Source organism: Sciurus carolinensis, chromosome 11 (assembly GCF_902686445.1).
Source record: "Sciurus carolinensis chromosome 11, mSciCar1.2, whole genome shotgun sequence".
In the NCBI taxonomy this organism is placed as follows: domain Eukaryota; kingdom Metazoa; phylum Chordata; class Mammalia; order Rodentia; family Sciuridae; genus Sciurus; species Sciurus carolinensis.
In genome coordinates, this window is record NC_062223.1 from 80,492,068 (window position 1) to 80,517,570 (window position 25,503).

The window sequence follows — 25,503 nt, forward strand, 5'->3', positions numbered from 1 at the left end:
TTTAAAAAGGTTTTTTAGTTGTCAGTGGACCTTTATTTTATTTATATGTGGTGCTAAGGATCAAACCCAGTGCCTCACACATGCTAGGCAAGTGCTCTTCCACTGAGTCACAATCCCAGCCCCCACACCTTAAAAAAAAGTTTTGAAAGAATTTCTCCTAGGAGAACTTATACTTGCACAGTATTTGTTGGTTTATGAAACCTTTTCACACAATCTTTGTTGCTTCTCACAACACTGTAGGAGAAGCTTTATCTTCATTTTGAGAGTAAATAACTTGCCAAGGTAACAGCTAGGAAGTGGAACATCAGACTTAAGCTAGGGTCTTCTCTCTCTGTCTAGTACCATTTCCAAGATACCAAATACTCAGCACATTTTCTGGCAGGAATCTGTCTTAACAATTTCCTGATATAAAATCCTGTAATGCGGAACGTGGCAGATGGAAATACATTTAAAAAGATCATTGGCCAGCCATATCCTAACACTACAGGAGTCAGCTCTTGCCATTTGGGATACCTGCAAAGAAGTATTAATGGCAACTTTCTGTGAAAGAACTTACTGTGCTTTAACAATATCTCACTATTGTTTGTATATGACCCAAGCCCATTTCTGCAATCCCCAAGTGAAGGAGTGTTTTGGTCAGCATTTCGCCTCTGTAATCAAAAGACCAGACAAGAACAATTAGAGGAGGAAAATTTTATTTTGTGGTTCATGGCTTCAGAGGTCTCAGTCTACAGATGGCCAGCTCCATTGCTCTGGGCCCAAGGTGAGGCAGACATCATGGTGGAAGGATATGGCAGAGGAGAGCAGTTCAGGACCTGGTACCAGGAAGCAGAAAGAGAGCGAACTCCTCTTAACAAGGACAAAATATAAGCCCCAAAGTCATGCCCCGAGTGACCCATCTCTTGAAGCCAAACCTTATCAGTGTGCAGTTACCATCAATCCATTTGAATGCATTAATGCACCGATTCTCATTACCCAGTCATTTCACCTCTGAATGTTTTTGTATTGTCTCACCCATGAACTTTTGGGGGACAACTCATATCTAAGTCATAACAAGGGGCTTGGGATTGTTCTGGAACACTCTGAAACTGTAATTAAGATTCTTTAGCAGTATTTATAGGAAGTGGAACACCGGTGGTAAGGCAGATACGAAGGAGGCACTGGAGATTTCAAAGCTCTTCTAATACCAAGACCAATATCACAGGACATTTGAGCAGCAGCTGAGTGAATAGGGGAGGGAAGCCTTCACCTACCAATAGGCCTGTTTTAAGTTTCTACTTTCTTTATTTTGAGATGGGGTCTTACAGCATTGCCTAGGATGGCCTTTAACTTTCCATCCTCCTGCCTCAGCCTCCCAAGTATGGGATTATAGGTGTGGGCCTGTCTAAAAGGCCATTTTAAGGACACATTGCCCAATGAATAACCTGAAGGGTGCAGCCCTTCAAATCAAGGACAAACTGTCCAACTAAGCAGCTATAGATGTTCTTTCCTGAAGAAGGTTGGGAAGAAAAAGTGCTGTTTTCAATTTACTACTTTTGTATGCTATAGAGGGTAGGTCTGCTCAATTTCAGTAGAAGTTTCCAACAAGAACTTGGAGGATGAAGAAGTTCCCTCTAAAGATGGCAAGTTCCTATTCACTGAAGGAACTGAGGGTAAATTACTAAGCACTAGGGGAAATATGAAGGGGAATTGTTTATATATTATACAGGAAGGAAAATTATCTCTTAAGATGTTTTAAAACTAGAATCATAAGAAAACAAGCCAGCAATTCTTGTTGAGCCAGGATGCAGAAAAGGTTGTGAGTCAGTCATGGCTGTGAACGGCTCAAGCTCTGCCAAATGCTGTTCTAGGTACTTGTAACATAAAAACTTTTGCTATGTGGGTCCATGAAGCTTCTTTCTCAGAGTATTATCTTGAAATACTAAAGGTCTATCACTTTGGGAAGTATGTTAATAATTTCCATTGAAGTTCTGTGTACATCTGGGTGATCCCTTAGAGAAAGGTAAATTTAAAAATTGAGGCAAAAAAAAAATGAAAGATTAAGTTCATTGCTGTCTTTATCCCTAGTGTTTCACATTACTAGAATGTATTTGGACTAAATCAGCATCTTTTTGCACATTCTTAAGTTCCTTTTCCCTAAGAAGAATGAGGAAATTAGAGGCCAAAGTGTTACGTAACATGTCCAGTAAATGCTGGGACTTTAGATGCAAGATTCTGGGGCTGGGGTTGTAGCTCAGTGGTAGAGCGCTTGCCTACCACGTGTGAGGCACTGTGTTTGATTTTAGCACCATAAATAAATAAATAAATAAAATAAAGGTCCATTGACAACTAAAATTATTATTTTTTAAAATGGTGCAAGAGTCTTTGCTTATGAGAAAGTTCCATTTCAGTTTCTCAGGAGACTGAGGGCAGTGAATTTTATTTGTAGTCTATTTCCTCTCAATATCAGGAATTTCCATTCCTTACAAGTCAGTCTTTCATTAAACCAAATGAATTTAAATTCCACTAAAATACAAAATAGGCCAGAAGCTGTAGCACATGCCTGTAATCCTAGAGGATCAGGAAGTTGAGGCAGGAGGATCTTGAATTCAAACCAACCTCAGCAACTTAGCAAGGCCTTATGCAACTCAGTAAGACTGTCTCTAAATAAAATACAAAAAAGGGTAGGGATGTGACTCAGTGGTTGAGTACCCCTGGGTTCAACCCCTAGTAACAAAAAAATAAAATAAAATACAAAAGAGGAAGGTCCACAATACATTTTCCTGTGAATTAAGAAAATATGTGAAAAATGAAAAGCAATGTCCAAATGATAGTCCCATTATTAATAACAATTATAAACAGTAAAGGTGAAGCAAAAGTTATTGGAGAGTCATGAACTATGTTAATTCAATGAATTGCTGTCTGAATGACAGTTTAGGAATCACCTAAACTTCTGGCAGCTTCTTTCCAAAGATCACCAGGAAACTACCTACCCACTGTGTTAATAATGGCTGTAGATTCTGGACTCCAAACCAAACTCTGCATAAGAGCTAACTGGAGACTTGGCTGGTTAGAGGGGAAATCCAGGGCTCCTGGCAATGCTAGAATGTCCAGGTTCCAGGAGAGGTATTGACAATGACCTAAATACATTTTTGGGGAGAAGGTACTGGGAATTGAACCCAGAAGTACTTTACCATCGAGTTACATTCCTAGTCCTTTTAATTCTTTTACTTTGAGACAGTTACCTAGGCTGGTCTTGAACTTGTCATCCTCCTGCCTTAGCCCCCTAAATTGCTGAGATTATAGGCAAATGCCTCAGCCAGCCAGTCAGCCAGTTTTATTGAAGTCCTATTGAATCATTTTAGTAATCAAGGTTGCACAGTACTCTTTTCTTAATGTTCTTCCTACTTTAAAATATGGAATATAAAATGGGAAGAAATTACAACTGGGTATTACTCTCATCTATTTTCTTTTTATTATACATATTTTAGATTGCAGACTGAATACAAATATTGATCAGAAGCCAAAATACCCCACACATTTCTTATCAATTTAATCCAGGCCAATCTTTCAACTCTGCATTTTTTTGTTCTTGTCTCACCAACTACTAAAATAAATATATGAATAAATAGCAATCCAATCCAAATAAACATCTTTCATCTATAATTATCTGAAACAAGAGATTTAAAGATGGGTAGAGTTAATTCATCTCACCAAATGCATCTTCCATGCCTGTTCAGTCATGCTTGAATATCCAGATATAATTTATGGAGAATATGAATGTATAACAATTGTAGAGTGAGGCTTCTGCCAGATTGTCTGCGAGGGACAAAAGGTCAAACAGTTCTTTTGCTGACCTGTGACAGAGTCTCTGGGCTTGGTCAGAGGGTGAGAGTTATGTCTAAATCTGGAATGGATCATTCACACAAGTAAGTTCTTGTCAGACCAGAAAACATGACAACACAACTCCCCCTAGGCAAGAGACCAGATGGAAAGTAACTACAAAATGTGAACTGAGGATAAGAATTAATCATTTCTAAGTTTTGAAATATACTCTTATCTGGATTGCTGGGTAATGCCTGGAAATCTTGGGAAAACAGAATCCCTATTGGAAACTGGTCACCCAAGTGAAAAATTACTTTTAAATCACTATAAGAATATCATAATCCATCCTGAACGATTAAACCCATAGTTTATATGAATACTTATACAATACTGTTTACATGTAGGATTTAGATATTCATAATCTGTTGATGAGTGGACATTTAAAATTTTTCCTATTATGTTGCCTGCAAGCAACAGTTTCATTTTGATTATCTTTGTCTGACATTAGTCTCCCCTCCCCCCCAATTACTGGTGAGACAGATGTACTGAGGAAAGTATTAGGCTTGCTACAAGTTGCAAGATATTCACTGTGTGATCAACTGTCAAGGCAAAGAATGAATGAATAAACATGAAGTTTTGGAACTACTGAAGTCTACATCAGAGGCAAGCAACAATATATATTTGATGTCTTGAGAAGGATCTTTTCCCACCCCACATACACTGAACAAGCTTAAGTCTATTGTTCGATTTTCAGTGATTTGACTTCATTATACGTTTTCAGACACTGCGAAGGTACTACAACATGGGATTGTGTGGTCTAAAGGTTAGACTCTAAATCAATTATTTTTAGGGACTATGTACAGCACAGATTCATAGAACATTAAAAGACAGAAGGGTTCTTAGAGATTATCTACTTCATGATACTTTGCTGATGAAATAATTGGAGGTCATGAGGATTAGATTATTTTACTTGTCTAAGGCTTTACCGCTAAACTAATGGTGGCGCTGGGACAAGAACCTGGCGTTTGGCTAACTCAGCATTCTTCCCATCACTTTATTCTGGATGTGCAGCCATCATGGTGCCATTACAGCTCTGTCTGGTTTCTCAAAAGTCATATGAGGTGACTCCTAAGGGCCTTGGAAACTATAGTGCCTCCAGCTGCCTGGTCCATAAATGCTGTGAACCTTGCTCCACAAAATTAACAGTTATCAAGTAAGACTTAAATGCCGAATCAATACTGGCTGAGGTTGCAAATGTTTTAAAATGGTTTCTGCATTTACACTCCAGGTTTAAAGCTAAATATCACTTTTTTCAGAGATGTCATCTCTGGCACTTATCTATGTTTGTCTTGTTTTTATGTAACTTTCTAGCACATATTTTGAAATAATACATTTATTTACTTATTATGTATCTTCTGCAATACATTCTAAATTCAATGAAGACAGGTCATTTCTGTTTTGTTGATAACTGTTTATCTGGAACCGAGTATAGTCTTGGCATATAAAATAAGCTCAAATAATATTTTTTGAATAAACAAATGATAATTTCTCTCTATAATTATGGTTAAGGCAAGCCTTAGGGAAGCCCTAATTATCTCTTTTATTCTTTCCTTAACTTGGTATGAGAGCCCAGGGAATTAAAGTTCCAGGGAAGTCAATTTTGCTGAGATCTTTGCTCAGTAAAAGCTACCAATTAGATTCAGAAATGAAATGAGCAATTTTGTAGGATGCTGAGTTCATTGTGAAGAAGATGCAGAAACCAGTTGCCTACATAAGTAGGATCTCTCTGCATTAGACAGGTCAACTTTGACAACCTCAAGTGTCTTCACACCCTAAGGTTTTGAAATTTTCTTTTCAGCTATTTGATTTTGAATTAGGTTAAGAAAAGGTACATACACAAACTCATTAAGATTTCATCTCACCCCAATTAGAATGGCGATTATCAAGAATACAAGCAACAATAGGTGTTGGCGAGGATGTGGTGAAAAAGGAACACTCATACATTGCTGGTGGGGTTGCAAATTAGTGCAACCACTCTGGAAAGCAGTGTGGAGATTCCTCAGAAAGCTTGGAATGGAAACACCATTTGACCCAGCTATCCCACTCCTTGGCCTATACCCAAAGGACTTAAAAGCAGCATACTACAGAGATACAGCCACATCAATGTTCATTGCTGCTCAATTCACCATAGCCAGATTGTGGAACCAACCTAGATGTCCTTCGGTTGATGAATGGATAAAGAAACTGTGGCATATTTATACAATGGAATATTACTCCGCAATGAAGAATGATAAAATTATGGCATTTGTAGGCAAATGGTCGAAATTGGAGAATATCATGCTAAGTGAGATAAGCCAATCTCAAAAAACTAAAGGACGAATGATCTCGCTGATAAGCGGATGAGGACATATAATGGGGGGTGGGACGGGCTAGCATTAGGTTTAGGGTTAGGTTTAGAGTTAGGCTAAGGAGAGCAGTAAGAATGAAGGAAAGAAGGACTGTGTAGAGGGAAAAGAGGGGTGGGAGGGGTGGGAGGGGTGGGAGGGGTGGGGGGGAGGGGAAAAATATAATAAACATCATTACCCTATGTAAACGTAAAAAAAATAAATAAATAAAAAAAAAAAGACCAATAAAAAAAAAAAAAAAAAAAAAAAAAAAAAAAAAAAGATATAATCTAAGAGAAGCTATCTAATGAGATTTAGAAAATTTATTATTCAGGTATGCATGCCCTTTTACAATTACTTGGCACATAAACATTCTACTCAGCATACAATCTGCTATAGGTCCAAATATATGCAACACGAAGAAAACTAAAAGACTAACACAAGTAAAGAATTTTAAAAATGACCGTGTAGGCTAGGCACGGTGGGGCACACCTGTAATCCCAGCAGCTTGGGAGGCTGAGACAGGAGGATCACAAGTCCAAAGCCAGCCTTAGCAATTTATTGACACACAACTCAGTGAGACCCTGTCTTTAAATAAAATACAAAAAAGGGCTCAGTGGTTGGGTGCCCCAGTTCAATCCCCAGTAGGGGGAAAAAAAAAAAGTCTGTGTAGTTTTTTTTTTTGGGTGTATGTGTAGGAGTAGAACCCAGGGACTCCCACATGATAGGCAAGTACTCTACCCCTGAGTTACACCCCCAGTCCCATCAGTTTTAAACACACAGACACACACGTCATGTGATTACTGTTATCACCTCTGTGAAGAAAATTATTCATGACCATATACAGAGTAAGTGGCTTGTCAAAGTACTAGAATTGTTGGGTTTCAAACCCCCAAATTAATGCTTTTCTCATATAGGCCTGGTCACTTTTTGACTCCAAGAATTACCTATTCTTTAGGTTTAGCCACATTTCCATTCCCATCTTGGATTAGAGAGATCTTTCGTCCAAATTTCACTGGGAAAGGATCAAGAGGAATTTAAGTTGCTTCAGACCTTGCTAAGTTGCTGAGGCTGTTTTTGAACTTGCAATCCTCTGCCTCAGCCTCCTGAACCACTGGGATTACAGGCATGGGCCACTGTGCCTGCCAAGATCAAATTTATTAAATGTGATTTTTTTCTATCCAGTTCAATGAAAGAAAATTTTAATTCAGAATAGCAACTTTGTTAAATCAATGAAAACCCTGAAGAGGAATATTTTTATTCTGTAAAGTTTAGTGAAGCACAGAGAACAATACAGGTATTTATCACAGATTAAACAACAAGGGAGAAAAGATCCAACATTTTATTTTTAGCTGCTAGTTGTTTCTCAAAAGTCACACAATGATTAAAGACAAAATATACTATCTTGTCTTAGAGTTTGAAAGGAGCTTTGAGACCACCTTGTTCATCAATTTCTTCCCTTTTTTTTTATAAGGCAGGGTCTCAGTGTATTGCTTGGTCTGGCTTCCAGTGATCCTCCTCCCTCAGCCTCCAAAAAGCCTTCTTTTTTTCTTAATTGAGGTAATAGATTTGAAAGTTCACTTGCTGTCATTACCTCTTCTTGGGCATGTTCGTGTTTCCAGGAAATGTTCTCAACTTTCTAAGAAAACCATGATCATTTCTGTTTTTTATGTGTTGTAGTTTATGGCAGAATAATTATATATTTATTTTTCCAGTACTGGGGATTAAACCCAGGGGTTCTGTACCACTAAGCTACATCCCCAGCCCTCTTCCCACCTTCTAAAATTTTGAGACAGGGTCTCACTAAGTTGCCGAGACTGAACTCAAACTTGTGGTCCTCCTGCCTCTGCCTCCCACGTAGCTGGGATTACAGAAGTGCATCACTGTGCCCACCCAGAAAAATTATATATTGAAATCCACATTTCTAAAATTCAAACATGTAGTCTTCTGCTTGCATATTCATTCAACTATTGTACCTCTGCCCTAGGGTACTTTTCCTTAACTAACCTTTCAGCTATAAAAGACATGAATGAGTAAATCTTGGAAAAGGGATAACATCTTTGATATTGTCAACTCCCAAGATGCACTGTAGATAGCGTTCAAATCCCATCCCAAATCCTCCATGTGGCACAGATCCAAATCGTCGAAGGTCCAGATACCTGTTTTTAAAAACAAAGAATTATCACCTATAAATAGTATATGAGATCAAATGTTATGATTACAATTTTGTTTCAAAAGTAATTTGCAACAATTTGTTATTGTCCACATCACTGTGGTAGACCAGACCAGTCTTTCCGCTCTACAGAGATGATGGAAACAGAGAAGTTAATCTATCTATCCAAGTTTACCCAGCAGGCAGCAGTAGTTCCTGTTGTGTAGTTGTGGGTTTTGGTCACCTGTTTTCTTTTTTTCTTATTAAGTTACTTATGTATGTTACTTGCATCATGAGGCTGCAGGAATTTATAATAGCTTTACTAGTTTTCTGTGAAAATATATTTCTCTTCCATATCTTTTTGTTCTTTCTTTTTTTTGGTACTGGGTGTTGAACCCAGGGGTGCTTAACTACTGAGCAACATCCCTATCCCTTTTTATTTTGTATTTAGAGACAGGGTCTCACTGAGTTGCTTAGGGTCTTGCTAAGTTGCTGAGGCTGCCTATGAACTCCCGATTCTCCTGCCTTAGCCTCCCAAGCTGCTGGGATTACAGGAGTGCGCCACTACACCCGACTTCTCTCTTCCATATCTTTTTATGCTGATAATGCTGTTTTATTCCCTGGCATCCAAATCATATTGTTCAATACATGAAGGAGAATGAAGAGTTGTTTTACCTGATATATAATAAAAAGATATACCCTTGATTAGACTGTGAGCTACATTAGAGGCAGGCACAGGTCTCAATGAGCCTTTTAACTACAGAGAATGCTCTAGAGTAAGTGCTTTCTGCCTGAAGATTGTTTAAAGGAACAAAAGTATATTCTTGAGTGCTTCAATAAGAAGAAACTTCTAAGTTGGGTGCAATGATGCCCGCCTGTAATCCCAGCGACTCGCGAGGTTAAGGCAGGAAGACTGTGAATTCGAGATTAGCCTCAGTAACTTAGTGAGGCCCTAAGCAATTTAGTGAGACTCTGCCTCAAAATAAAAAAATATATAATGAACTGGGTATGTGGCTCAGTGGTTAAGTGCCCCTTGGTTTAATCCCCAGGAAGCACCCCCCATCCCAAAAAAAGAAGAAATTTCTAGTTCTTTGCTTCAGGTTCAGTGAAGATGCCCAAAGTCATTGTTATTTTTCTGGCTGGCTAGATAGCCTCAGATACCCATACATGCATGTTCTATTCCCACTTAAAACCGCATGGCTAAAAACTGGTACAAACATGACTGAAATGCAGATTCCAATATCTGTGTGGGAAAAAGTTATTTTAGGAAGAGAAGAAAAGGAAGACTACAAATGTTTTTATTATCATTTGGTGGGAAAATTGAGCTATATAATATTAATTAAACTAAATATATAGTTTCCTGCATGATCTGTAAAATTAATTCCACAATATGACTTAAGCAGCACAGCTGGTAGCCATTTGTCTCCTTAAGCATAAAGACAGTCTATCATTTATTTTCCACTATCAATAATAATGGTTGGATGTATTGATATTTTAGAAAGTTAAGATTAAAACTTGTATTTCTAAAATTAAAGATGAATAGTAGCTAGATGAGTTTAATCAGGTGAAAGAACAATATGCCAGACATTATTTAGCGTAAACTCAAGGTTGGTAAGAATTATAAGGAATAAATGAAAGCAACAAAGTCTTAAGTAATTAAAATGTTTGGTAGCAGAATTCACTTTAAGTTTACAAGGCACAGGGACAGAGTATATTCTGATTTGTGAAAGAAACGAGATGAAAAGCATATCAAACCTTGTCATGAATACCTTTAGGACCTGAGATGGCTACTAGAAGTCTAGTAATAGTTTCAGATGTCTCTAAATTTCTCATACATTGATGTCTAACCACTGACATGAATGTCTGCAAACTGAAATTGGCAGAGGGATTCAGTTGATTACATTTTTCTTGCCTTTGTATTGATAGAAGAAAAAAATCCATATCTACAAAAAAATTTTCTAATGTACATATGTCTGATTATTGTTAAATTGATTCTAGGGTAACCAGATATACAAAAGGTGCTATAAAATTTGAGGAACTAGTTACAGATTTTATTTGCACATGGCATATAAAAATAGGAAGTAAGTATACTCTTAGACACTGGGTAGCTACTCTCTGAGCCCCCTGTTCAGTTCTTAATACTCTTCCTCAGGATCATGGGAATAACAAATAAAAACTCTTCTATGTAATGCTCAGATCAGTGGCTAGAGTAAGTAAAATTAAGGGCCTCATTCTTACCATTGGTAGGCTTCTGTAAGTCCTGATCTATAAAAGGAAAATAACAAAATTGTTTTAGGCAACGGAAGTAAATATAAATAATTATTATCAAACATTTATTCTGGGTTGTGTGCAATGAGTTCTTTGTAAAGAAATATACAACAAAGCCAGTGCTCTCTATGCAACAGAGCCAAAGAGCTGAAACTTTATAGTAAGTTAACCAATAGCCCAAGGTATTATTCAATAAGTGGCACAGACAACAGGTGCTACAGAATGAAAATAGAACCCCAAAGAAGGGATTAATCTGAGATAAGTTTTCTGTACTGTGATGTATTAGGCCAAGCCTGGTGGCACATGCCTGTAATCCCAGCTACTCCAGAGACTGAGGCAGGAGGATCACAAGTTTGAGGTCAGCATGGGGAACTTAGCAAGACCCTGTCTCAAAATAAAAAATAAAAGGACTGGGGATGTAGATCAGTAGTAGAGTGCCCCTGGGTTCAATTCCCTGTACTGCAAACAAAACAAAACAAAACGAAACAAAACAAAACAAAATGACATGACACAATTATTGCTAGTTAAGGTGTCTAGGAGTCATGAATAAACAAAGGACACGTGGAAAAAATTTTCATTCTCAATATTAAAGCAATAACAATAATTCTGAGGCTGTCTTCATGATATTGTTGCAATTTGGTTCTTGTCTAACCTGAGACACATGTAAAATTTTAAGCTCTTTGTGCTCATTAAAACTGAACTCAGCCAATAAAAAAGGTATTTGGGACTGCAGAGTATTTGAAGTGATGAGGATGTTGAAAAATTTAATATACAAAAGTATAGAAAATATGAACAGCAGCCACAGACAGATCCCTGATATAGGGAAACACATCTCTACCTCATTAGGAAAGGTAAATTTGGACAGCATCAGATATTAGGTAAACATTTAATGTTATGAGGCAAGGTTTCCTGAAGGAAGGAAGCAAGCAAAGAAAACAGACCAATTAATCTTTCAACAGATAAGGTGTCTTGCCACGTGTGAGTTTTATTGTGCTTTTAAAAAAACCTCAGTGAACACTCAAATTCTTTCCATTTAAAGAGTATGACCTTTACTTCAATTCCACAACTTTTCCAGGACTTCCTAATGCTGTAGTAGGAATAAGGAGTGGGCAGGTGATAAAGGGTCTTCTCAGAACCTATCTACCCCACTTCTTTTGGAGACTAACATAGTAGAGCAGTTCAGAAGCCAGGGATCACAAAACTACACTACCCAAGAGGTTTACAGGTTGGGATGTTAGAAAAGCATAAAATTGTAAAGCATTTTCTAGGAGAAGAAGGCTGTACAAATGGCTAATTCAACAGGATATTTTTAAATTATTAAGGCTTTCCCAGGTTGTGATGAAACCTAGTATTATCTAGGGAGAAAGATTGAGCATACAGACATGGGAAAGTCTTTTTTTAAAGTTTAGTACAGCAAAGTGGAAATCATGGAAAACAGAGGTTTATAACCTTGGTTAGTTTAGGAAGTCATTGTGGTTTGTTGGCAGACCATGCATACACAGGAGTGGTAGTTCAATTAGAAATATGATTCCCTCCTTTCCATCCCCAAAACATTTTCTATGTGTTTATGGAGTCATTTCCCAGGTCTCGAATAGCAAGTTAAAATAAAGTTATCCAAATGGCTAATTCAAGACCCATATAGAGCAGACAACCTGAGGAAGGGAAATCTGCTTATTCCAAATGCTAGCTTTGCAGATATTTTTAGTAGTTTTCTTTTTCCATCTTTATCCTTTTCCTGGTTTGGTCTGTCTTTATGTTCCCATGGGAGTCTGCCATTCATAACTAAAAATACATAAAAAGCAAAAAGAAAAATGTAGGACAAATTTTGAGGGGGAAACATCTCTTTTCCCTTCATTAACTTTAAAAAGGCTAATTTCCACAGCCATGCACAGGCAAATATTGTTGTGGGCTTGTTTGGTCTTTAAGAAAGGGAAGCTCAGATAACACCTTGCTAAAGGCCATAGAGTCTGAGATCCAGATCTGGGGGGGTCCCATGTGTTTTTCTGTTACTTTTGACAACTATCTTGGGGTATCTCCATACCCCTTTCTGACATGCAGTTCTTTTAGGTCTGAATAATACCTGGCCAGTTGCTTCTTTAAGTAGTGATACCGTTCCTCCCTGAGGCTGCCTCCAAAGAGTTCTCCAACTCCAGGAACCAGAAGATCAACAGCAGCTACCTAAAAGGGAAAAATTATCATAAACAGCATTACATTTTCAGGTGGTTCCAGCATCAGTTTCTCAAGCAAGTGGAATTTTTTTTTAGACAATTTTACAATTGGCTGTTTTGTTGCTTACCAGAGTCTTATTTACATCTGTCCATGCTTCTATCATAAATATAAGATGTTTAATATTATTTTTAGAACACTGTACAAGAGTCAGGTGTGCATGCTTGTAATCGTAGCAGCTTGGGATGCTGAGGCAGGAGGACTGCAAGTTCAAAGCCAACCTCAACACTTAGCAAGCCCCTAAGCAACTCAGTGAGTTCCTGTCTCTAAATAAAAAATAAAAAAGGCCTGGGATGTGGCTCAGTGGTTAAACACCCCTGAGTTCAAAATAAAATGTAACACAACACAATAATGCTGCACAAATTACACGTGGTTAGTTTCCTCTCTCCTCCTATCAAGAGTATATTTTCGGGGCTGGGGAGATAGCTCAGACGGTAGAGTGCTTACCTTGTAAGCACAAGGGCCCTGGGTTCGATCCCCAGCACCCAAAAAAAAAAAAAAAAAAAAAAAAAACAAGAGTATATTTTCTTCACAAGTGTGCTGTTTACTAAAATTTTAAAAGTTTAGAAAACATGAATTATTATTATTATTTTTTTTGCGGTACTGGGGATTTGAACCCAGGGCCTTGTGCTTGCAGGGCAAGCACTCTACCAACTGAGTTATATCCCCAGTCCGAAAACATGAATTATTAAAAAAATCAGTTAACACTATGAAGAAGCAATTAAATTTTGGCTACTTCCTTTCAGAATTTTTTTCTTTATACATTTCAAAAGCATAAGTTAGAGATCAAATTACATTTAAAAACTCATCATTCTAATTGCTTTACCTAACATTACAAAATGAATAGTTTTCTCTGTGTCAGGAAAAATACTCCACATATTTAACGTTTATAGCTATACAGTTTAATGTTTAGAAATATCAGTTTATTTAAACTGCTATCCTCTTGTTGGATATGTATGTGTATATTTTTTGTTTTCTGAAATCAGGGCCAAATGCATGCACTCTACCACTGAGATATACCTCTAGTCCCTCAATGAATAAATAGCTTTCCTTTTGCAGTACTGAGGATTGAACCAAGGAGTATCTTACTCGTGAATACAGCCCTGTTTTTCTTAAACTTTATCTTAAAGCAGGATCTCATTAAGTCACCCAGGCAGACCTCAAACTTGCAATCCTCCTGTCTCAGCCTCCCAAGTCACAGGGATTATAGGTATGTGCCAACCATGCCTGGCTAAGAGATTTCTTTAATTTGTAGTATTTCATTAGGTCATAGTAAGTTTTGATTGTCAATCAAAGAAGTACAAATTAAAACAATATGGAGTTTCTTATGTTAGTAAAGATAAGAAAACAACATAAACTATATAGATAAGAGAATGGATAAACCAGTACCCTCACGCACTTGCTATAACCTTTTCTGATCAGCAACTTGGCAACAGATAATCAAAAACCTTAAAAATGTAGTATGCTTTGAGTCAGCAATAGCGGTTCTAGGAACTGGTCCTAACAAAATAATCAGAAATGCAAAAAAGGATTATTGCACAAGATGTTTATTACAGTGTTACTTACAATAATAAAAAATTCATGTGTGTATCAACAGAAGACTATTAGATAAATTTTAGGCATGGATACAAAAAAAGACTGACATGTACATAATGTGATTTAATTGTGTTGCCACTGTGATACAACTATCAATTTAAAAAAATTCTTTTCTTCTTTTTTTTGTCCTGGGGATTGAACCCAGGGGCATTTAACCACTGTACCATAGCCTCAGCCCTTTTTTTTTTTTGGGGGGGGGGGTGCTGGGGATCGAACCCAGGGCCTTGTGCTTACAAGGCAAGCACTCTACCGACAGAGCTATCTCCCCAAACCCGCCTCAGCCCTTTTAAATATTTAGTTAGAAACAGGTTCCTGCTAAGTTGCTTAGGGTCTCACTAAATTGCTGAGCTGGCTTTGAACTTGCATTCTTCCTGCCTCAGCCTCCTGAGTACTGGGCTTACAGGTGTGAACTGTTGTGCCCAGCTTCAAAAAACTTTTTTGTTTTAAATTTTTTTTTAGATGTTGATAGACCTTTATTTTATTCATTTATTTATATGTGGTGCTGAGAATCAAACCCAGTGCCTCACACATGCTAGGCAAGCACTCTACCACTGAGCCACAACCCCAGCCCTTCAAAAAACTTTTGATAGGGAAATAACAACTTGATATTTTCATTTGTATTTCTTTAATTACCAGAAACATTTAATATTTTTGAATGTTAATTTTTTTATGTGAATTACTTTGTGACTTTAAGATTTAGTGCAACAAATCAAAGACTAGGAATTCATAAAACATACTGCAGCTTTTAAATGTGACATACTATAATATCTTCATAAACTTTGTCTCACTTTATCATTAGTCCACCTGCCCAGTTTGATTTCAGAACTGTTGACTGAGATATACTTCACAAACAATTGAGATTAATAAAGAATCATTCAAGAACGTGCTCCCAATGATGTATACCTCATCTTCATTATTATCATTAAGGAGAAAACATCCAGGTATGATTCTCATCGTGAATTACAGGGAGAGAGAACAGAGATTCACTAATGGTTCCTACTCTTAGTAAATCTCTTGACTCTCAACGAGGTGGTGAGGACTAAGAGTACAAAAAGGTCCTTGCCCTGCCACCACTGCCTCTTGATCTTAGGCAGTAATTCCATGGACCTGGGTATCTACATGATCATCCAGGTTGTTAAAAATTTGGGTTTGGTAACTCAGACATGGTAATGTATTTAAATCCAACCAACATTGTGGATAGGTAGACAAGAGAGCATGACTAATGTGATAAAATTCTCATTCAATGCACAATTAATACGGTAAGTCTCTAATGAGGACCCTCCTATTCTCAGAGAAAGGAGAAGGTCCAAAGGGGGTATTTATGAACACAGAAAGACTGGCATCTTTATTTCCTAATATCTTGCTTTGAGACATGGATAAATAAGATAGGAGCTGAGGGACACATGGGGAAAATTTTGTCCTTATCTTCACCCCAGGATTTAAAATTTAGTATTACAGGTAATCAGTTTTGGAAGAGAACAGTCAACCAAGTGAGTTGCTGGCCTTTGCCTGAAAATATTTAAAAGCAGGGAACCAGTAACCATGAAACAGAATATTTCATCCTTGTTTAGTTCTGACGATTAAGAAGGGATATACAGCGGGCTGGGGAGATAGCTCAGCTGGTAGGGTGCTTGCCTCGTAATCACAAGGTCCTGAGTTCGATTCCCCAGTACCGCAAAAAAAAAAAAAAAAAAAAAAAAAGAAGGGATATACATACCCCAAATCTACCATTTCCAAGGTTTAAAGTAGGGGTGATACCTGCAGCAATGGAGACAGTAATTACTTCTGATACTGTGAGAAAATACAAAGAGCCAGGGCTGAAAAGGTTTACTGCCTCAAAAACGATGATGCAGAATCAGCTATGATGGGAGAACAGGTGGTAAGAGGTGTAGGTGAGGTCAGTGGCCACTGATGAAGGGACAGACATCCCTTGTTGAGTTGTTCTGTTTTCTCTATGTAGTCCATGAGCATCAAAGAGATCCTTTTCTTACTTGGTCTTGCTGCGAATATAACTAAGACAAACAAAAACTCCTCTGGGATCTTAGTACTTCTGGCAGGAAATTAGGCTATTTTGGACCTTAGTTTTTAAATGCTATTTTTAAAGTTTAAAAGACATCAGTTTTTCTTTGATTACAAACCTCTTTTATTTTAAAATTTGGGATTACTGAATAATTTCACTGTGTAACTATATAGGTTTTAGACCTTTATGTCTGGTTTTTATTTGCAACTACAGTGGAATATTTGCAACTATAGTGGAACTGGAAACTTCTGAACCTTTTGAATCACCTTCAAAATCTTATGCCCTGCTATGATATTCATACATATTTAAGAAAAAATTTCTTCCAATCATGCCTTCCTGATTAACAGGATACATAACTGATTATATGCAACTGTTTCTGCTTTGGCTATTTTAAAATTAAGGTGACAGTTGCTGTATTAGTCAGCATAAGATAGGTTATACTGTTGTCATGCGAAATCTCCAAAGTGCCAGGTGCAGGGACACATGTCTATAATTCCAGTGACCTGGGAAGATCACAACTTTGAAGCTAGCTTCAGTAACTTTGGGAGATCCTGTCTCAAAAAATAAAAAAGGACGAGGGCTGTAGCTCAGTGGTAAAGTGCCCCTGGGCTCAATTACCTGTACCAAACAAACAAACAAACCCCTCTCCAAAACAAAACCAAAAACAACCCTCCCCCAAAAGAAACCCACTCTAAAGCTTATATGAGTTTCTCAGACTCGGCATTAGTAACATTTTTGGCCAGATACGTCCCTGTTGTGAAGGCTTGAACTGTGCCTTGTGGGATTCCACCCTGCACCCCTACTCCCAGTACTGGGGATTGAATCCAGGGGTGCTTTACCACTGAGCTACATTCCTAGCCCTTTTATTTTTTGAGTCAAGGTCTCACTAAGTTGCCCAAGCTGACCTCAAACTTGTGATCCTCCTGCTCAGTGTCCTGAGTAGCTGGGACTGCATGTATGTGCCACTGTGTCTGGTCCACTGTGAGATATTTAACAATGTAACTCGTCTCTACCCACTAGATGCAGTTGCACTATTCTAGTTAAGAAAACCCATAGTGTCTCAAGGCATTGCTAAATGTTCTCTGGGGCTGGGAAGAGAAGGACATAATAATTCCTGATTGAGAATCACAAGTTTACAACAATGAATTGACCTAAAAATTTTTTTTCCATCCTGGCCTGAAGGTGACAAAATAGCCTCTTTCTGAAGTCTTGTGGCAGACAGAAAAATGAGCAGGGAAGACTATGCTATAAGTGTTTTTCTAGAAGTAATGTACAAATGTCACTTCTGCTCGTCATTCTCTGGTCAGTTCATCATATGTCAACAGGGCAGAGAAGCATAATTTCTGAGGCAGAAGCAGAAACTACTTGTGTATAGCAAAAGAGTTTGCTATGTTGCTCTTTCCTTATCTACTTGGACCCTTTTACTTCTACTGTCCCAACAATTCTTCTTTACTTATTAGAATTAAGACCAGAATGTCAGTTTATCTGTTTTCTTCTACCATAGTCTTAGCAATATTTTTTAGCTTGGACTAACTTATCAAAGTGAATATTTAAGTTGAATAAAAGTTTTAGAAGACAAAAGTCCCGTATCACTATTATAAGTTCACTTGACCCTAATTTTGGGGTATGTAAGAGAAACACATTTATCATCTTTGTTCTTTGTCTAGATGGTCTGAAAATTCACATTCTCAAGTGGATGAATTTTTTTTTTTTTTGGTACCAGGGACACTTAACCACTGAGTCACATCCCCAGCCCCTTTTGTTTTTTTATTTTGAGAGAGGGTCTCACTAAGTTGCTTAGGGTCTCACTTAATAGCTGAGGCTGGCTTTGAACTTGTGATCTTCCTGTCTCAGCCTCCTAGTGGCTGGGACTACAGGCATGCACCACCATGCCCAAACTCAAGTGGAGGAAATTCTGTTTCCATGACATAGTGAAGTTGCTTCCTCTTTACATATACTTCTGTACCTTTTAATTAAGGCATTCCTTTACAGTGCCTCAAATGTTCCATGACCAAACACTACTATTTCTTTTTGAGCAAGTAGAGATTTACCTGTGGGGGTAAAAATGCTCAAAGGCCTTATTCTCTTCTCTTCCTCTAATATATGATTCTTCTTTCCTCATTTATTTACTTTCCCTTCAATCATGTCATTTTCTAATACTTTCTGCTCTTCCAATCTATCTAGAAGCCTGCCACTTTGAGACCTTTTATATATTTCTCATCTACAAATAGACACATTTTGCATATACAAAGATTCACTTTCTTCTGGTAGGATACAGAAAATACTGTACTCTCCAAAGATTATTAGAACAATCCCATCAAATTTCATATCTTTCAGTTAGGGCTGAGAGTCCAAGTAGGATTCTTCTGCCTTGTATCTCTTCCTGGTATCTGCTGGGCTAATTATTACAGACACTGTTTCTTGGAGGGCTCTAGCAGAGATAAATGGCACATAGATACAATACAAAACAAGATGTAAGTAAGTACAAAATGCAAAATGTGAAGGGAGTCACACAAATTTCTTGGTGAAGTGATGAGAAAAACTTGGTTGTGGTTTGCCAAGTGTTTGGGAGGCTGGAAGAGTGTAAAATGATTGGCAACAAGCAAGTTGGCTAGGTCATTTGCTGGGGATTACAATTTGCCTTTATGGGCTGGCAGTTCTGAGGTTTATGTGAGGCTGATTGACCAGGCAGTGCAGATGGGAGGAGTTAATTTTGATGAGGTTGATGAGGTAAAGTAGGAAAGGTACATGGATGAATAAAAGTGTTGTAGTAGATATTAGAATTTTATCATAACTAACTAGAAACCATGATTCATAGTTATGCTATTAAGTGCCACTAGAAAAATACAGATAAAGTACTATGAATAATTATACAGATCATAGTGACAATCAAAAATACTGATACCGATTGACTATTGATTGTTCCAGCCAATTTCAGTGTGCTTAGAGAGTCAGCCACCTGCAAAGGTGACTCTGAAACCAGACTACTGTCAGCACCCCTCTTCTGCCCGGTCAGTTGTTACATGCCTGGCTCTCCAAATAGCTAGACTGTTGGGGTGCATCTTAAGGCAGTCATAGTACATTCTTCCTCTGGGGCAGGAAGCCCCAAGGGTCTGAATTTTCCTTTAGGAAGTACACATATATAAGCATATTTCTACATTCCTGTTTAAAAGTTTAATCTATGATTATTTCTGAGCAACAGAGATGGCAACTAATGGCACAGAAACTTCTAAAGTAATTCAATCTTCCTATGTTAGTCTTTAATGAGGTTCAAGGTTCCTGGAACCTCATTACATCACAGTCCCAAATCAGCCGTGACCTTGAATTTTTAAATTTTCTTCTGAATTAATGATCACCTATACTTTATGGGAAAATATAGGGTTTCCTCAGTGGTAAAGCACTCCTGGGTTCAATCCCAGAAAATATAGGGTTCAAAGGGAACAGAAAGAAGAATCAGAAAATATGCATAGTATAGCTGTGGGTCTGGTGGTTACTGGGAATAACGAGCTATAAGGAACAGGAACCAGAGCAAGTTTTCTTATTAGAGAATTCACTAGCTGCATAGTGAAATGCCTTCTTAAAGATGACCAAATCTGAGGACTTTTGTAACTAAAAGTCTCTAACGTTTTTCTATGCTTCTTGGGAAACTTGAAATAAATGGAAGGTCATTAGCTCTGCTGTCCTTTCACTCTCCTCAGATAATACTAGAAGCAATGGAACACTTTCCTGTACTTTCCCCTAACTTCCCTGCCTTAAACAAAACCTGTTTTACCTTCGGGTACATCTTTCAGGCCCAGGATGCTTCCTGGCACATCCTCCTCCCTGGGTGTGAGTTTTGATTCTGCTTAAGTCACACAGCTGCAGTGGCATGCTGTCTAGAAATAGTTTGTGTTGGTATTCAAGCTGAACAAACCCTGGTTTCTATTTATGATACTCCCTTCTGACTCTGACTCTTTAAATCCAATCAATGTACCAAAAATAAAACTGAGATCTTGAATTAAAAGAAAAAAAAAACAACAACAACAAACAGGCTAGATAGGAACAAGACCTTTTTGATACATAACCTCTTATATGCTAAGTCAAAGACAGAAAAACATTTAATGTCTTTCCTCTGCTACTTCTCTTCCCACCAATCTGAGCACTTAAAAATACTGATGAAAACCACAACTGGATGCCTCCTTATTCAGTTTCTCACAGGCTACTTACAATGGAGCAACATTACATTCTATTATCAAAAGAAAAAGGATGTTCCACAAACCATAGGAAATATATTTGTGGTCTCAGGCCCTATGAACTTTTCTCTACCTGCTACCATAGATATTATTTTCCCTCTGAAAACAACTGGGTACAACGAGGAAACAGCCTTCCAGATGCCACAGTGAGAAGATGCAGATGGGCTACAGGCAGCAATGACTAAAGACGGACTCGAACTGGTATAATGGAGAGTCAATTACACTACTTTTGTGGCCTGAAAGAGGCAAACATTTTATAGTGTGCAAAGTTGCAAAGATATTAATGGTTTCAAGAAATGGAATTCTCACCTTGCCCCCAGATACATACTCCCTTTTCCTCAGGGCCAAGGTAATTACCACATTTCCTTCTTCCTTAGGGAACTCTAAATTCCAAGTGAGCCAGCAGAAAAATATTAGTTGGGGCCACAAAAAGGTTTCACATGAGTTCTTCCCTTTGAGAGAAGAAACAATGCTGTAAATAGCACCACTCCTAGAATCAAGGTCTGACCTCTGGGAATCACGCGTGACTCCTCCCTATTATACTTTTTTCTACTTCCAGTTTATTTCAGAGTCCACTGATAACTCCTTGAAAATATCTTTTTTTAGTTTCACTTCTTTATCCATTTCCATTGTTGTCACCACCTTAGTCTAAGGTCTTGTCTTCCCCTTTCCATATTCTATGAAGAGTTCCTTAACTATGCTACTTGTTTTTAGTCCCTTCCTTCTTCAATCTGTCCTGTGTGCCACTTGTTAGGTTCATCTTTTCATCTTGCCATCAAGTAAAATGAAATACAATGCTTTTCTACACTGCTGGATGGAGCCCATGCTATCTGCAGCATTACAACCTCTCCATAATTTGTTCCCATCTTGCCTAGCCATCTTTCTCACAAATAATTCCCACTCTCTTTCTCTAATATTTTTATACTTTTAATTTGCAAAACAATTTTATAAACATTGTTTATCTGAACTTCACAACAAGCCTATGATGAGAAAAAAATAGTATTCCCTTCCAAAGTAAATTTCTTTATTAAAGTATAACATGTACAAAGTATAAAAATAACAAGTATATAGTTCTACCAACTTTCATGAAATGAACACACTATGAATCATCACCTACATCAAGAAAGAACAAGATGACTATCATGCTAAGGGAAATAAGCCAGTCCCCAAAAGTCAAAAGCCAAAGGTTGAATATTTCTGCTGATATGTGGAAGGTAACCCACAATAAGCAGGGAGAAGGGAAGAACAGATCTTCAGTAGATTAGACAAAGGGGAATGAAGAGAAGGAAGCGGGGGACAGGCAAAGGAAAGACAATGGAATGAATTTGAAATAATTTTCCTATGTACATATGTGAATACACCATAGTGAATCGCACCATCAGGTATATCCATAAGAATGTGGTCCTAATTAGTATAAGGTATATTCCATGTTTGTACAATTATATCAAAATGAACTCTACTGTTAAGAATAACTAAAAAGAACCAATAAAAAAATTTCATCAGTAAAGCAATTAAAAAAAAAAAAAAGAATAAGATGGGCTTTCAAAAAAGTCCTTCTCATGCTCTTTCAGTTATTGCACCTACCAAAAGTAACTTCTTTCCTGACCAATATCATCACAGGGTGATACTGCTGATTTTCCAACTTTCTTTAAATAATATCATACGGTATACACTTTTTTGTTTGGCTTCTTTTACTGAAAGTTATATTTGTGAGATCTGTCATGTTGATACATGTAGCACTAGTCCGTTTGTTGATAACTGCCTTCCTCCCTGTGTCTGTTGGTTTGAGGCTCTAGCTGTTTTGATGCAGATCAGTTAATTAGCCCCAACCCATGGAAATTCATTAGATACCTCTTGGTTGAGTATTTACTCTCACTTCTATGTCCCATTACATAAATACACCACAAGTAAGTTATTTATTCTACTGTTTATAATACACACTTCCTGGTTTTGGGCTATAAAACTGGGCTGCTACAAATAGTCCTGTTCATATTTTGGTGAACATAGGTAAACATTTCAATAGGGGAGAAATTGCTCAATCATATAATATGCAAATACTCAGTTTTAGTTGTTCTATGATTTCAATATGGTTTGTGTACTCTAAGTGTCCACTGTGATTAAAGGCTTGGTCCCCAGATGCTATTGGAAGGTGGTGGAACCTTTGAGAGGTAGTGCTCAGTGGGAGGTCCTAAGGTTATTAGGGGCATGAGGTGCTTTTTGCATGATCCCTTTGGTAGTCCTGTGAGAGGGTGTTATAAAGCCTGGCCCCACCTATGCTCTTTCTCTCTGTGCAGGTTCAAGATGTGACCACTTAGTTGTTCATATGTGTGCTCCCACCATGATGTGCCACACCAGAGTCCACACCAATGAGGCTGCCTGATCTTGGACTCTGAACCTCCAAAACTGTGAGTTAAATAAACATTCTTTTTATAAGCTAGCTGCCTCAGGTATTTCATTGCAGTAATACAAAACTGACTAATAATGGCTGCTGCCAAAGAGTTTCCAAAGTGACTGCACCAATTTATACTCCCACCAGCAGTGTACAAGAGTTTTATTTTCTAACACTGTTACAAACAATTGGAATCATGGGCTATTTTATTTTAGCCATTCTAACTGGTATGTAGTGGTATCTTTCTGTGGTTTTAATTTGCATTTCCTTGTCAACAAATGAGACTAGGAATATGATCCCCTGAGAATACTGCAACCAAGAAAGATTAAGTGGTAGACACAGGAGCAAAACCTAAATTTCCTGGCATAAGTCCACTGCTTTTTCTGCTACCCCAAACACTATTCCAGAAATATCAGTGTTCTGGCAAGGCCATCGAACATGTCATATCCCGCCTCAACATCTCAGCTCCAATAGTTACAAGCTATGTGATTGTGCACAAGTGACTATACCACAGTGCTAAGAAGTAAAGGCCTTTTCTATAAGAAAGGGATTAAAGGTACTTGGTATAAGCTCAACAAACATTAAATTTTCCTCCTCCAAATGCTTCAATACTTTACTTGTCAGGTAATAGGTCCTCTGTAACATGCCAATTCAGAACATCAAGTTTGATCTACTTTGTTAATCTTTTCTTCCCATTTTCTTCTGCTTACAACCACAAGCGCATTTTCTCTCTAATCTTGCAAAAGTTAGTTTCTCTTGTTTAGGTGAATAAGATGGTATAAATAATTTCTCAACTTGTCTGAATTCCTCTTTGCTTTTCTTCATAATATTGCAGCTTCCTCAACATTCTTATTTTATCAGGAAGCTTAGAAGGCATCTATGTTCACTTTTATCTTGACTGCTTTACCTGAACAAGTTGTTTGGCGGAAGCAATGGGAAGACCAAAATGGAGAAAAGTAGATTAGCAGCAAATGAATAGAAATCTATTACACATAAAAATACTTCTCCTCCTTATATTCCCTACCTCTATAATTCAAAGCACATAATATTTCTTCTTCTTATTTATTGGTACTGGAAATTGAACACAGGGGCACTTTACCATTGAGCTACATCCCGGCCCTTTTTATTTTTTTATTTTGAGACAGGCTCTTACTAAGTTGCTGAGGCTGGCCTTGAACTTATGATCCTTCTGCCTAAGCCTCCCAGGTTACTGGGATTATAGGCATGCATCTATGTGCCCAGCCTGATCTGTCCCTTTCAAATGATCAAATATGGTTGGTAATTTACAAGTTATCCTTAATTATGCCAGTGAAGAAAAACTTTAAGACTACACGAATTCAGAGAATCTTAAAGATGATTAGTACCTTACAGGTAATTAAACCAAATTCTCTGATTCTACAGAAAGAGAAGCAGATTAACAATTGGAGAGATTTAACTACGGTCATGGAGTTAAGTAGTAATAGAGCTGGATTTCAAACCCAGAACTAGCAGCTCTCAATCCAGTGTACTTTTCATTACCCCACAGTGCATGTCTTCATTTTTTTTTTTTTTTTTTTTGAGGGAATGGAGGGAAGGAAAAGGAAAGACTATAACTGTAGAAATATATAATATACTGTGTATTACCTCTCAGCCCAGAGTTCCATGTGTACGTTAAATATTTTCCTAGTTCTCTCTTTTGGTTCCCTAAAGAAAACACTGATGAAACACACCTATCTTATTTTTTGAGATTGCACTGTGTCCCTTGCAGAAATTCTTGTAACCCTAACTGCAACCTGTAATTAGAACCTAAGAGAAATACAAAATTTAGTCACCTGCCTGAAGGTCTACGCATTCACTGCTGAAAAAAATACATGGGGAATACATGGGGTGGATGCTGGCACTTTATACGAGTAGAATGATAAGAAATCTAGGTAGCTAATGTAAAAGTTATCTATGGTTAATGTACACAGTTCAACTAAAAGATATATGAATAACTTAGCAATGATGAGCTGTATGCCACGGTATTATATGAATTGTGGGAGCACACCGAAGTCCACCGTGATGCTCTCATGGTTTGAGACCACATTACCAGAGAGACTGTTCTGTAATGAAGGTCTGACAGTTTCTCCTGAGGTAAGAAGTATGTATGCCTTTTTTTTTTTTTTTTTTTTTCCGTTTTTTGTTATTTTTTGAGTGGGGGTGGTAACAGGGATTGAAGTCCGGGGCACTTGACCACTGAGCCACATCTGTAGCACTATTTTGTATTTTATATAGAGACAGGGTCTCACTGAGTTGCTTAGCGTCTTGCTTTTGCTGAGGTTGGCTTTGAACCTGTGATCCTCCTGCCTCAGCCTCCCGAGTCACTGGGATTACAGGCATGTGCCACTGCCTCTGGAGAGAATTGCCTTTTAAGAACTCTTATGTTATAGCATGTTATGTGGCAGCACATGCCA

General features: G+C 37.7%; 1 protein-coding gene across 3 annotated transcripts in view; it reads right to left on the reverse strand.

Annotated features, from left to right (window-relative positions):
- Positions 1–680: 680 nt before the first annotated feature.
- Nars2 (asparaginyl-tRNA synthetase 2, mitochondrial) overlaps positions 681–25,503 on the reverse strand; it is a 145,649-nt gene continuing 120,826 nt past the window's right edge. For 2 of the 3 annotated variants that reach the window (XM_047519266.1, XM_047519268.1), the window contains 3 exons: positions 12,689–12,786; positions 10,579–10,605; positions 8,004–8,347 (listed from right to left, as the gene is read on the reverse strand). In XM_047519266.1, coding sequence (XP_047375222.1) covers positions 8,203–8,347; positions 10,579–10,605; positions 12,689–12,786 — 270 coding nt within the window. In that variant the 3' untranslated portion in view covers positions 8,004–8,202. Of the gene's footprint in view, positions 816–8,003; positions 8,348–10,578; positions 10,606–12,688; positions 12,787–25,503 lie in introns of those variants that run through there. The other variant, XM_047519267.1, reaches the window with a different exon arrangement.